Source organism: Hyperolius riggenbachi, chromosome 11 (assembly GCF_040937935.1).
Source record: "Hyperolius riggenbachi isolate aHypRig1 chromosome 11, aHypRig1.pri, whole genome shotgun sequence".
In the NCBI taxonomy this organism is placed as follows: Eukaryota; Metazoa; Chordata; class Amphibia; order Anura; family Hyperoliidae; genus Hyperolius; species Hyperolius riggenbachi.
This window is the reverse complement of record NC_090656.1, coordinates 81,002,767-81,017,869: the sequence shown is the minus strand read 5'-3', so window position 1 is coordinate 81,017,869 and position 15,103 is coordinate 81,002,767. Positions and strand designations below refer to the sequence as shown.

Below are 15,103 nucleotides of genomic sequence, written 5' to 3'. Positions count from 1 at the left end.
GAATCCTGAGTCATTGGAGACATAGGTTGTATGTCTTTGTGGCTCTGTAAATATATTATGGCTGAAAGGCTTGTTGAGCGTTACTAAAACTAATGTTTTTTTCTTCCTCCCACCCTCCTTCATAACTTTATTGCAGGAATAGTATAACATGCATTGCTTACACATTTTTTTTAGACAAATAGGGCCTGCAGTTGCTGAGGAGCTAAAAGTCTTAGCATGCAGCAAAGTATGCTGGGTCCTTCTACTTCCTTCCTGGCTGCAGGTATTCCCGTTTGCCAGCTCCTGTGTGTGTTTTTTGATGATTAGGCCTGTGACTGTCCACCTCGATTTCCAATGTTGCATCCTGATACTGTCCAAAACCTGCTGTCCCCAATTCAACCCTTCCCTCGCTCTGATTGCAAAACTCAGCACAATTTGCTTGTATAATTTTTTTCCTTTCATTTGATTTTAAAGTCTAATATCCTGCTTTTTAGACTGGTTCCTGTAGGCCCCTAGGAAAGCCTCTTAGCTCAAATTCAGGCAAAGTATTTGTTTTTTATGCAGTTAATAGAAGCATTATTTTAGATGGACATAAATCTGTTTTGTAAAAGTATCTTTCCCTTTTTTTTGCAAAAGGATAATATTTGGTACATCAGTTTATGAATCCTCTTGTCCTCTTTGACCACCTCCACCTGTCTGCTCAGTTCCTTCATCCTTTTTCTCATGTCAGTTTTGTTTCTGTCCTCTTTCTCTCTACTAGACTGAGGCTCTGTTCCCACTTGTGTGGAAAATGTACCCTGTTGGGTACGTTTTCTGCACCTCTGAGGAAAGCAGGAAGCTGATCTTGCTAACCACTTCAGGACTCAGCCTTTACCCCCCCCCCCCCCTTAGATTTCTAAGATCTGTGCTGGGTGGGCTCTACAGCCCCCAGCACAGATCAAATGACAGGCAGAGCGACCAGATCGCCCCCCTTTTTTCCCCACTAGGGGGATGATGTGCTGGGGGGGGTCTGATCGCTCCTGCATGAGTGTAGGGGGGAGGGGCACCTCAAAGCCCCCTCCACGGCAGGATTCCCCCTCTCCCCCCTCCCTGCCCCGGAGATCGTAGGCTGCACAGGAACGGATCTGTCCTGTGCAGCCTCTAACAGGCTCCTGCCTGTCATGTGACAGCGATCCCCGGCCGCTGATTGGCCAGGGATCGCTGATCTAGTACAACGCTGCTACTGTTAGCAACGTTGTAAAAATGTAAACAAAGCAGATTATTTTCGCTTGTGTTTACATTTAGCCTTCAAACTGCGATCGACAGCCCGCAGGCTATTCACGGAGCCCCCCGCCGTGAATTGACAGGAAGCAGCCGCTCGCGCGAGCTGCTGTTTCCTGATTAATTAGCCTGCAGCCGGCGACGCAGATGTGCGTCGCTGGTCCTGCAGCTACCACTTTGCCGACGCGCGTTATGAGTGCGCGGTCGGCAAGTGGTTAAAAGAAGGTCCGCCCGCTTCCACTTGTGCTAAAAAACTGATTCGTTGGCTGCGTTGCAGCAAATGGAGCACAGGGACCCAACCTACAGCCTTTTTACAGAATGGACCGCAAAATGCTGGGTGCACGGAAGCAATGGAAGCCTATGAGAACACATGGGGCTCGATTCAGTAAACGGTGCTAACCCAGTTAGCACGCCTAAAGGCTTTGGGCGTGCTAACTAGGGTGCTAAGTAGTTAGCACATACAAACTACTTGGCACCGTAGTTAGCACATGCAAACTTAGGACCGTAGTTAGCACATGCAAACTACTTAGCACCGTAGTTAGCGCATGCAAACTACTACTTAGCACCGTGCTAACTAGGGTGCTAAGCTCCATGATTAGATACTCCTGGTCTTGCTAATTATGATCTTGTAAAAGATAGAATATTTGGAAATTTTAATTCAATCTGAGCTCTATATTTTATGTGACGATCATTATATTATTGTTAACAATACCTCTCATCTTCCACAGTGATAATTGATGCTGAAGCTACTGTTGGAAAAGTTTGGAGGCGCACTGCTACACTGCATATTCTGTCATATGTTCCTTTTCTTTGTTGAATAAACACTGATTTAAAAAAAAAAAAACTAGGGTGCTAAGTAGTTTACATGTGCTAAGTAGTTTGCATGTGCTAACTACTTAGCACGTGCAAAGCATGTTAGCACATGCTAAGTGGCTTTTCACTGTGTGCTAACACTTCGCACCCTTTTCTGAATCAAGCCCATGGTGTCCATTCCCACTAGGCCAGTCACCCCATGCACAGCGCAAGTACTCACCTGTCCCATGGATTTACTCCTGGTACCCACTGCTTGTTTCACTGCAGGGGATAAGCTGGTATACACAGACTGGAGCCTGGCACCTCCCCGTTGGATTGCAAAAGACCAATGGGAATCCTTAACGATGGAGGATTCTCATTGGTGGACCAAGGAAAATCCGCTCTGTTGCGGAGAATTGTAATACAGTAAACCAATGGGGAGCCCTATTCTCCTGCTGGCCTCCAGTCTGTGTATACTGGCTTTTCCCTGGATTGAGCGACGTTGTTGACAGTGGCGGCAGGCGAAGCTGACTGAGCAGATGCAAAATGGCAGGTAAAGTGAACAACTGTACAGACGTGCGACGGACTGCAGCGCATCCTGAGCAGATGCTCTTCTACTGAGCTGTTTTGCATCCACTCAAGTGGGAACCAAGCCTCAACGGCTATGATAGGCTGCAGGGAGGCGTGGCTTCAGCTGACATAGCACTTACACTTCCTGCTGCATGCTCCTTTGACTAAAGAGAGTGCTGCATCAGATTGAGGTGGTATGGATCTATGAATTGGTGTTGCTGGTTTTTCCTTAAGAATATAAAATCTTTTTTTTGTGAACCTTTTATTTATGATTTAAAATAATGTTTTTTATCTGCATATTAAAAACTGCCTGAAATGGTGCTTTAAATAAGCTCTCTTGAATTGATAATGAAAGCCGATCCACTCTCTGGAACCTGGAGTACACAGCTGACTAAGCAGTTTTTTTTTTCCCTCCTGTAAACTTTCTTCTTTCTCCTTTTCACTGCAGTGATGCTCTTGCAGTATTTGGGTCAATGTGAGGTAATACTATGTAGCAGGTCACAAGCTAATAAGTATGTCTGTTGTGCTTAGCCTATTTCAGCAGCTTGGTAGGTGCATTTGTAAGGCTTCAGCAGACTTCTCGCAATCTAGACACGTGTGAAAATAAATGCGTGTGAGATATAGATAATATATATGTAAATATATGCATTTTGAAGCTTGAGTCATCATGCAGCTATATTGTTCGCAGGTGGGTAGTAGTAAAGGATATAGGAAACCCCACTAGAAGCATCAAATGCAGGAAATAAAGGGTACATTTCCAAGAATTCAGAACCAAATCCACTCCTCTCTCCTGATGGGAACGATTGATGGATGTTCTTACAGAGCAGGAGCTTGGAACTTGATTTAAGGCCCTGTTATACCCTTCATGACACAACTTTATTAAACACTGGGTGAGCTGGCATTTTAAGTCTGGGGGGGGGGGGGGGGCTTAAGTCAAAATACTGTACAAAAAACTACAGTGCTCAACTCCATGTAAAATAAAAGGAAAATGTATTAGCCATCAGTTTATTCCCACAGAGCACGGGATACCCTACTCTTAAAGCATGAATCGGAAGGACCCCATGACCTAATATCTAAGCCCTACAATGGAGACTGGTCTTACACACATCACACTGTCAGATCACACAGTACAAGCTGGCAATAGTGACTGGTTGAAACCTGTAGGCAGGGAGGAGGCGGAACTGGCTGGACTTCACGACCCATGGGATTGAAACACAGAGCTCTGTGTTTGTGGCTTGCATAAGAGTGGTGAGCTCTGTATGTTATCTGCACCCCCGTGAGCACAGTCTACTTAGCATTGTAAGCATTGCTGGCTTGTGTTGTGTGATCTGGCTGTGTGTGAGACCGGTCTCCATCGTAGGGCTTAGCCATTAGGTCACGGGGTCCTCCCGATTCTTGCTTTTCCCTGATATTCCTGCTCTGTGGGAATATACTGATGCTGTAATTGGCTAATAAGGTTTCCTTTTACTTCACACAGAGTTGAGCACTGTATTTTTTGTATTTTGACTACAACTGAGTAATATTACCGTACCTCCTGCTTTGCAGTTCTGTGTGTGTTTATCAGGGTAGTGCCTCTTTTCACATATATTATATATAGTTACTTTTAGGCACCAGGAGAGGGTTTATTAGTGATTAGCTTTGGAAAAGGGGTAAGTGCTGGGCTAGTTGAGGATTATATACGTGGTGTAGTTGGTCTTGGACTTAACAATAATGCCGGGAATACGAAATGAGATTGTTCAGATTTACTGTCCGATTTGCCAATCCATTTTCCGATTGTTTTTCTTATCAATTTCCATTCACTTCTATGAGAAATCAATTGGAAAAACGATTAAAATAAGATCGGACTTGTCGGAAATTATTTATCAAACCATCTATCTGCCAAAATATCTTATGGTGTATTTCCAGCATTAGACTTGGGTAAGGGCCCGTTCACACTACAAGAGCTTTTTAAACGCTAGAGATTTTAAAAGCTCTTGCTAATGTAATGCTATGGGGGATTTTTTATAAAATCACATGGCTCCAGTGGGAACACTCACATAGGATAACATTAGCAAGAGCTTTTAAAATCACAAACCCTTAGAAAAGCTCTTGTAGTGTGAACAAGCCCTAAAGGTTTGATTAGTTTTGGTTTAGGGTGGGGCTAGTGTTTTGCCTGGGATGAGGTAAGCCCATCTTGGGGCTTAGAGGCCTGGGACCCACTACAAAGCGATATCGCAGTTGCTAGTGAATTGTGGTAGCGCTTTGCAGGTAATTTTTGGAGCGATTTCCCTGCTCCTATACAATACATTCGAATGGAAACACTCCCAAAATGCTGCATGTCCCGTGATTCCGATCCACTTACATTGGCAGAGCTTTTACAAAAATCGCTCCCTAAACGCTAAAAAAACGCTCTAGTGGGTTCCAGGCCAGAGTGAAGCTTAGGTCTGTGTTGATTTGCAGGTATAGTTTAGGCCATTAAGTTTCAGGTGATGTTTAGATTCGTGTGGTTAAAAATGGAGCCTTAAGTTTGTATAGAGGTTTAGGTGAGAGTGTTTTGCGTAAGGACTAAGTTGGTGCTGACCTTTAAATGAGAGAGGTTCGTGTTCTACTTTTGGTCAAGGTTCATGTGGGGGTTTGGGGATCAGGGAGGATCTCCTGGACTTGCTTTATTGTTTACCTCTGTTGTGGACACAAAAGGCCCTAGTTTTAACTTCATAGCAGAAAACTGTTAGTATTTGGACTTCTCTGTGTTTTTTATGTCCTTTTACATGTCCTCAGCTTCTAGCTCCAAATATTTTGTACTTTTCCCATTGAAAAATAGTGAAAATCGTAGAAAGTTTAGGCATACAAGGGCCCATATGCAATACACTGTTTCTCCTGAGTTTTAACCTAGGTGATATTTTCACAATCTGTTAATAAATGCCTTTAACAGAACCCTGAGCATGATCATAAAATAGACACCTGAACTTACCTGGGGCTTCCTCCATCCCCTCGTAGTCAGTAAGGTCCCTCAGTTTCCTCCGTGCTCCCACTTTTGGCAGCTCCGTTAGAGTGGCAACTTCGGACAAAGTCGCGTGGCCCCTCCGCGCCCGTCTCACTTGTGCGCCTTTTGCCATAAGCGTTTTGCGCACACATGGTTCATTCTTTCAAGAACTCGTAGAACGCTTACAGCTACCAGCGCGTGGAGGGGCAGCACATGAGCAGTGGCGCATGACTTAGTCCAAAGTCACCGCTGTGGGCAGAACGGAGGGAGCCCGGAAAACGCTGAGGAATCTCACCGACTACGAGTGACTGGAGAAAGACCCAGGTAAGATAATTTGCCAATTTTATGGTCCTGCTCAGGGTCGCTTTAAGCAACCAGCAAGCAAGAAATTGCTCAAAATAATTTTGATAGTACTTTTTCACCTGCTTTTTGGCACTTTTTCTAAAAAGTGCTAAAAAGGTATTTTAAATAGAAGATGAAAAATCATCTCTTAGGAGATAACTCGTGAAAGAGTGAATTGCTTATGGGTTCAGGTCTCTTGGTGTTCATTAGCAGTGAACTAAAATATTTTTTGGTGGAACTGCCACTTAAAGGGCAACTGTAATGAGGGATATGGAGGGCTGCCATATTTATTTCCTTTTAAACAATACCAATTGCCTGACGGCCCTGGTCTGTTTGGCTGCAGTAGTGTCTGAATAACACCAGAAACAAGCATGCATTTACTCTTGTCAAATATGACAATAAAGTCAGAAACACCTGATATGCTGCATGCTTGTTCAGGGTCTTTAGCTAAAATCATTAGAGGCAGAGGATCAACAGGATAGCCAGGCAGCTGGTATTGTTTAAAAGGAAATAAATGTGGTGGCCTCCTTTATCCCTCTCATTTCAGTTGTCCTTTAACCACTTAAGCTCTCAGTCGTTTTCACTTTATGCATCCGAGCAATGTTCACCTCCCATTCATTCGCCTATAACTTTATCACTACTTATCACAATGAACTGATCTATATCTTGTTTTTTCCGCCACCAATTAGGCTTTCTTTGGGGGGTACATTTTGCTAAGAGCTACCTTACTGTAAATGCATTTTGACAGTAAGAATAAGAAAAAAACAGAAACAATTCATTATTTCTCAGTTTTCGGCCATTATAGTTTTAAAATGATACATGCCTCCATAATTAAAACCCACGTATTGTAATTGCCCATTTGTCACGGTTATTTCACCGTTTAAATTATGTCCCTATCACAATGTATGGCGACAATATTTTATATGGAAATAAAAGAGCATTTTTCCCGTTTTGCATCCATCACTATTTACAAGCTTATAAAAAAAAAATATATATAGAAATATTTCATCTTTACATAGTTATTTAAATATTTTAAACCCTTAGGTAAATATTTGTGTTTTTTTTTTTTTAACCACCTTAGCGGTATGGACGAGCTCAGCTCGTCCATTACCGCCAGAGGGTGCCGCTCAGGCCCTGCTGGGCCGATTTACATGAAATAAAGAGCAGCACACGCAGCCGGCACTTTGCCAGCCGCGTGTGCTGCCCGATCGCCGCCGCTCTGCGGCGATCCGCCGCGAGCAGCGGCGAAAGAAGGTCCCCCCAGCCGCCTGAGCCCTGCGCAGCCGGAACAAATAGTTCCGGCCAGCGCTAAGGGCTGGATCGGAGGCGGCAGACGTCAGGACGTCGGCTGACGTCCATGACGTCACTCCGCTCGTCGCTATGGCGACGATCTAAGCAAAACAAGGAAGGCCGCTCATCGCGGCCTTCCTTGTTTATTCTGGGCGCCGGAGGCGATCGGAAGAACGCCTCCGGAGCGCCATCTAGTGGGCTTTCATGCAGCCAACTTTCAGTTGGCTGCATGAAATATTTTTTTTTTTATTTAAAAAAAACCCTCATGCAGCTGCCCTGGCGATCTTAATAGAACGCCAGGGTGGTTAATTGTAATGTTTTTGTTTTTTTTATTAAACATTTTATGTGGGTATTTTTGGGAGAGGGGGAAGTAAATAGTGTTTTATTTAGGGAAAAGTGTGTGGAATGTAATTTTTTTAACTTTTAGATGTAGTGTTACTCTTTGGCTACAAGATGGCAACCTCGAGTTTGTTTACATGACGTCACTCCAAGCGTACAATGTACGCTTAGAGGGACATAGTCTCAGAAAAAGCGTAGCTTCCGAGAGAAGCTGTCGCTTTTTCAGCGGGGGAGAGGAACCAGTGATCGGGCACCATAGCCCGATACATTGATTCCTGGGCTACCGAATCCGCGGCCGGGAGTGCGCGTGAACGCGCGCGATCGGCCGCGGGAGCGCGCCTGTCCTCCTTGACGTTTTTTACGTCAAGGAGGACAAAGTGGTTAAAGAGGTACAGACTAACCAGCAAGCTCATGGTGAACCAGAACTCATTGGAGTGTGTGAGGGGCTACAATGGTCCTAAAGGCTCCCTTACTAAAATGCTAAGGAAAGAATTTGCTATAATTCAGGTTGGAGTGAGCTTGAGATGTCTCCCAGTGCATCACTGCAGAATATATGTAAATTAACCATTGTTGCCCTTAGAAGCTAATCACACCTCCAGAACCGCTGGAATGCAATGATGTGTCTGCTTGTTAATTTGTATAGAGCCATAATAATCCAACATGCATACAGACTGTTTCGGATTCGTTGATCCTCATCAGTGCATGGCATGGATTAATTTGGCTCTATGGAGTAGAGCTTAAAACACCCAGAGGTACAGACTAACCAGCAAGCTCATGGATTACACAATTTACACACTCCAATGAGTTCTGGTTCAGCATGAGCTTGCTTGTTAGTCTGTACCTCTGGGTGTTTCAAGCCCTACTCCATAGAGCCAAATTAATCCATGCCATGCACTGATGAGGATCAACCAATCTGAAACAGTCTGTATGCATGTTGGATTATTATGGCTATGTACAAATTAACAAACTGACACATCATTGCATTCCAGTGGATCTGGAGGTGTGTTTAGCATCTAAGGGCAACAATGGTTAATTTGCATATATTCAGCAGTGATGCACTGGGAGATATCTCAAGCTCACTCCAACCTGAATTATCGCAAATTATTTCTGTTTTAAAGAGAAACTGCGACCAAGAATTGAACTTTATCCCAATCAGTAGCTGATGCCCCCTTTTACATGAAAAATCTATTCCTTTTCACAAACAGACCATCAGGGGACACTGTATGGCTGATATTGTGGTGAAACCCCTCCCACAAGAAACTCTGAGTACGTACCCTTGGCAGTTTCCTGTCTGTGAACCTTGCTGCATTGTGGGAAATAGCTGTTTACAGCTGTTTCCAACTGCAAAAAAGCATGCAGCAGCTACATAACCTGCCAACAGTAAAAAGTCACCATGTAATAAATGTCAGAATGTAAATCGGGGATTTAAAAGATTTTACAATGGGCAAACACTGACTAAATCATTTATACATAATTATTGTAAAAATGAAGCACTTTTTTTTATTACATTATTTTCACTGGGGTTCCTCTTTAACTACTTTGGCCATGTGCGCGTCCGCGCGCTCCCGGCCGCGGATCGTTAGCCCACGAATCAGTGAATCGGGCTATGGTGCCCAATCACTGATTCCTCTCCCCCGCAGAAAAAGCAACAGCTTCTCTCAGAAGCTCCGCCTTTTCTGGCTGTTGCGTCCCTCTAAGGGCTCTTTTCCACTATGAAATGCAATTGCGATCGCGATTCCGATTGCGATCGCAATCGCGTTTCAATTTCCACCATGCGATTGCGATTGAGCTACTATACTCATTATAGTCCAGCTCAATCGCATACAAAACGCGGCAGGACAACGATTGCGCTTTGACCAAAATCGCATTGCAATCGGATCGCACTAATGGAAAATGCTGCTGCAGTTTCCATTAGTTTAATGTACCTTGCGATTTGCGATCAGAAGCAAATCGCAGGCTAGTGGAAAAAGGCCCTAAGCGTATGTTACGCTTAGAGTGACGTCATGTAAACAAACTCATGGCCGCCATCTTGTGGCCAAAAAGTAAAACTACAACTAAAAGTAAAAAAAAATAAAACTCCACACATTTACATTATAAATGTACTGTTTACATCCCACCCTCCCAAAAAATACCCAAATAAAATGTTTAATATATTTAAAAAAACACATTACAATAATAAAAAAAAATGTAAATATTTACCAAAGGGTCTAAACTTTTTAAATATTAATGTAAAGATGAAATATTTCTATATTTTTTTTATTTTAAACTTGTAAATAGTGATAGATGCAAAACGGAAAAAATGCACCTTTATTTCCAAATAAAATATTGTCGCCATACATTGTGATAGGGACATAATTTTAACGGTGTAGTAACCGGGACATATGGGCAAATACAATACGTGAGTTTTAATTATGGAGGCATGTATTATTTTAAAACTATAATGGCTGAAAACTGAGAAATAATGAATTTTTTCCGTTTTTTTCCTTATTCTTCCTGTTAAAATGCATTTACAGTAAAGTGGCTCTTAGCAAAATGTACCACCCAAAGAAAGCCTAATTGGTGCCGGAAAAACAAGATATAGATCAGTTCATTGTGATAAGTAGTGATAAAGTTATAGGCTAATGAATGGGAGGTGAACATTGCTCGGATCCATAAAGTGAAAACGACTGAAGGCTGAAGTGGTTAAGAAAGCAAACTTTTGTTATCCTTTTAAAGAGGCTGAATGTATTTTGGTTTAAATATACTTCCATGTGTCCCTTACACCTATGTGGTTATGCTTGCCTGTGATTAGATGTGAGTTTTAAAATTTGTGCATCCCAGAGCTGTATTCTGCTTTTGAAAGTGAGAAGATATCTTCCAGTTAGCACACTACAGTTACCGTCTCTCATCTTCCAGCAGCGCCATCTAGTGGTAGCCAGATCCACCAATGTGCAGAATCAGACAGTATATAAATTTACCTGATGGTGTTGATCATGCGATGTGACACTCACAATTCCCTACACAGGTAAAGCTTGAGGGACAGCTGAAGGTTTTTACATTACCATGTAACCTGTCCTGGTTCAACGCTTCTGCTCTTGTAATGCATACGTTGATGTACCATTTTTACCTTGCGTTCCTTGAAACACTATAACATGACACACTAAGTGGAAATTTTGCTTTTCAAAAAGCCCTTCAGTGGCCTCAATTCACTAAGCTTTATCAAACACTTTATCAAACGTTTGATAATTTACCTCATGGGTAAAATCTAATTTTGAATTCACTAAGTTGTTATAGATTTATTGAACATTTTATCAATAAAACATTCGATAAATCTTTAACACCTTAGTGAATTCAAAATTAGATTTTACCCATGAGGTAAATTATCAAACGTTTGATAAAGTGTTTGATAATGCTTAGTGAATTGAGGCCTATTGCCTTTATAAATAAATATGGCTACTGCATCACTTGTAGCTGTTTGCAATATCTGCAGCCAGGCATTCATTTAGTTTGCAGCTGGGAATATAACGTGTACATACAGAGTAAAATGCGTACAGAGTTCCTCCTGAGGCCGGGTCTCAGTACAGATAGCTGTTTGTACAGATTCAGTGACATTCCTATTTACTGCCAACACCATCACCGGAAAGATAATGCAGCCAGATACATGCCTATACATCATACTCTGAGCAAATGACACAGGAGCACATATCGGTTTTACCTAGCATACACATACACGTGGTCAAAAGTTTAACTCCTTTCCAGTTTCATTTTAAATAAGCTTATTTATGCCTTAGCAACCCAGTGTTTATTATAAGTGCACTAATACTTTTAAAGGGAACCAGAGAGGAACGGGGGGTTGAAAAAAGAAAATGATTTTATACATACCTGGGGCTTCTTCCAGCTCCATAAGCCTGAATCGCTCCCACGCCGCCGTCCTCAGCTTCCTGGATCCGCCGGTACCGGGCCCGTCACACCCGGCGGACACAGCCAATTGTCCGCATCACAGGGGCTCCCTCCATACATGTACGCATGCGGCAGCGCAGTAAGCAGCCACATGCGTATCTGTATGGAGAGAGAGCACCCTGTAATGCGGAGAATTGGCCGCGTCCGCCGGCCGACTTGCCGACTCGCGGCAATGACGGGACCCGGTGGCGGCGGATCCAGGTAGCGGAGGACGGCGGCGTGGGAGCGATCCGTGCGTATGGGGCTGGAGGAAGCCCCAGGTATGTATATTGAATCCTCTCTGGTTCCCTTTAAGGCCCATGTACAAAATGTGCAAAGGCATTATTTGAACACATTCAATCTTATAGTTTAAAAACACTCATGGGTATAAAAAAAGCAAAATACGAAGCCAGGCTCCCCCTTCACCCCATGACCGTGCTGAATTAATCACTAGAAAGGCCCTGGAGTGGCCCAGTGTGTTAGATACTATAAAGTTTGTGGTTGCAGTAGTCACAGGACTATTTGAGTTACTTTCTGCCTATTTCAGATCTCTGCACCAATCAAGGCAATGGAAGTGGTGGAGTTTTTACACCCCTGGACTTCAGCTTTCATCACATACATAAAGAAAGCTGTGGACATCCTTTTTGTCTTGTGTATTGAAACTTTTGCACACCCAACAACCAAGCTTTCTAATTTTCTGAAAAGTGATCTGTATGTTGGGATGGCAGAGATGCTGCATACAGATCAGGTCAGTTTTCTATTGCTCGATATAGAACATACAATCTCTCATCTGGTTGCTATAGGCAACACCATCAGTTTTTATCATTTTTCGAAACTGGCTAGAATCTGTGCCCATTCTCACAACACAGCCTGCAATGGTATAGATACAGTACAGAGTACTTCAGCTAGTTTAATTTCTGCTATAGGTCTGTTCTTTATTAACAGCAAAGTACATTTTGGGAATAGCAACACCCATAATGCATCACTTCAGGACAACAGTAAATCATCCTCTTGTATAGATGGCTGTAAATCCGTTCTTCCTGAATGTCTGGCTTCCAAGGACATTAAGGAATAATTGGCATATTACTGGATGTTGTATTTTGTTTGACATAAAATTGTTAAATATCTTTTGTTTTTCAGTAGGGGATGTTTGGGTTCTCTTATGCCTACTTCAGACGAAGCTTGGTAGTTCCTGTACCCCATAACTTTACTGATTTTCCTCTAACTTGTTATGAACAGACATTAATGTACTAGATGCAATATCCTGGTTTTCCCTTCCACAGTATTATAGGTCGCCATAAATGCTGCTTGTACAATGCTGATTCTGTTCTTTTTTACGTTTGCTAGATGTTCTGCTTGTACTTTAGGTAGAAGCGTTTTTCTATTGAGCTTGCGAGTATATGCTTTATTTTACTACACTGCAAAATGGTGGTTTAGCCACATGCCATGAAGTGCTGTTTTATCACTGAGTGTTCATAACTTCGCATATAGATAATCGTGATTTTTTTTTTTCCCTAACGCAAACCACTTAGGCAGAGATGGGTGTAGAAGTTACATTTTTCAGTGTAGTATCACTGGGGCCTCTCCACTATTTTCTCTTTGAAATGGCCGCTGTCCGGCTCAAGATGCTATCCGACTGTTTATTTTTGGTATTCATTTTGGTCTTGTTCTCGGTTAAGGATGATGAAGACTATCACACGTCTACATAGGGCCATGATGTTATTGGAGTATTTCACAAGTAACTCCTGGGTTTGGAATAATGAGAACACCAACATGCTCATGAACCAGCTCTCCCCTGAAGATAAAAAGGTAATTATACTCTTCTATGTCATAATGCTTCACATACAGCTTTATCCAATTCTGTGTCACAATACCACACTCCTGCAGCTCTATTCTCTTCTATGTCACAAAACTGCACTCCTGCAGCTCTATCCTTCTCTATCACAATACTACACTCCTGCAGCTCTATCCTCTTATTTGTCCCAAAACTGTACTCCTGCAGCTCTATCCTTCTCTGTCACAATACTACACTCCTGCAGCTCTATCCTTCTCTGTCACAATACTACACTCCTGCAGCTCTATCCTCCTCTGTCACAATACTACACTCCTGCAGCTCTATCCTCTTAATTGTCCCAAAACTGTACTCCTGCAGCTCTATCCTTCTCTGTCACAATACTACACTCCTGCAGCTCTATCCTTCTCTGTCACAATACTACACTCCTGCAGCTCTATCCTTTTTATTTGTCCCAATACTACACTCCTGCAGCTCTATCCTCTTATTTGTCCCAAAACTGTACTCCTGCAGCTCTATCCTTCTCTGTCACAATACTACACTCCTGCAGCTCTATCCTTCTCTGTCACAATACTACACTCCTGCAGCTCTATCCTTCTCTGTCACAATACTACACTCCTGCAGCTCTATCCTTTTTATTTGTCCCAAAACTGTACTCCTGCAGCTCTATCCTTCTCTGTCACAATACTACACTCCTGCAGCTCTATCCTTTTTATTTGTCCCAATACTACATTCCTGCAGCTCTATCCTCTTATATATCACAATACTACACTCCTGCAGCTCTATCCTCCTCTGTCACAATACTACACTCCTGTAGCTCTATCCTCCTCTGTCACAATACTACACTCCTGCAGCTCTATAGTTCTCTGTCACAATACTACACTCCTGCAGCTGTATCCTCTTCTATGTCACAAAACTGCACTCCTGCAGCTCTATCCTCTTATTTGTCCCAATACTACACTCCTGCAGCTCTATCCTCCTCTGACAAAATGTGCAGAATTATCATTCAGAATGTCAGTTTATTTCTGTGCTTGAAAAACACATTAAAGTGAACCTCCGGACTAAAAATCTACTCAGCAGAACTGAAAAGGCTTTGTGTTTATTTAACAGTTTCACTGCATCAGAACTTTGTTTTTTTTTTACCAAAGCATCATTTTTAGCTGCATTTTTATCTAAGCTCCACCCATCAAAGAAAAAAAGCCCAGGCTTTTTTTCCCTGCGGCTGTGCAGACCATGATGGGATTTCCTATGTTGTTGTTCACGTTGCCTAGCAACTGGGAGAGGTGCTCAGGACACAGGACAGTTGGAACTGTGTCTCATGCTCCCTGTCACCTCCTTTCAACCAAAAAGATGGCTGCCATCATGAAATAAAACATTTTCCTGTTTTTTTAAAGCAGGGTGGGTAAGAGATTATATTGCCTATCTATTTTAATTAACATAACTAATGTAACTTAATGACAGTATGTTTGATTAGGCTGGAGTTCCCCTTTAACCTCCCCGGCGTTCAGTTTCTGCTCTATTTCTGTGCAAAAACCGAAATTTTTATAACCTTTTTTCCTGTAACTTAACAATGTGCCAAGCAGGGGTCTAGTGTACATTTTAAGTTCAATAAGAGCTTGAAACAAAACTAAACTAAATTTTAAATTTACTCCCCAAAATGTATGATCATTTATACTTCCAAGCTGCAGCTGCTCAACCTGTTCTAATACAAATGTAAAGATAGCCACACATCTAGAGATGATGAGCAGATTCGACCAAGAGACAAATCTTTCTCTAATCAAATCTGATTAGAGAGGGATCGATCGGCTGCCCAAACTCCGCAGGCCGATTCCCAATAAATTTCAACATGAAATTGCTCA

At 42.5% G+C, this 15,103-nt stretch overlaps 1 protein-coding gene across 4 annotated transcripts in view; it reads left to right on the top strand.

Moving 5' to 3' along the window:
• The window catches only part of FAR1 (fatty acyl-CoA reductase 1), a 185,656-nt gene that overhangs the window by 159,744 nt on the left and 10,809 nt on the right, over nucleotides 1-15,103 (top strand). For all 4 annotated transcript variants that reach the window (XM_068261228.1, XM_068261227.1, XM_068261225.1 and 1 more), the window contains one exon: nucleotides 13,132-13,261. In XM_068261228.1, the coding sequence (XP_068117329.1) occupies nucleotides 13,132-13,261 (130 nt within the window). The remainder of the gene's footprint in view (nucleotides 1-13,131; nucleotides 13,262-15,103) is intronic.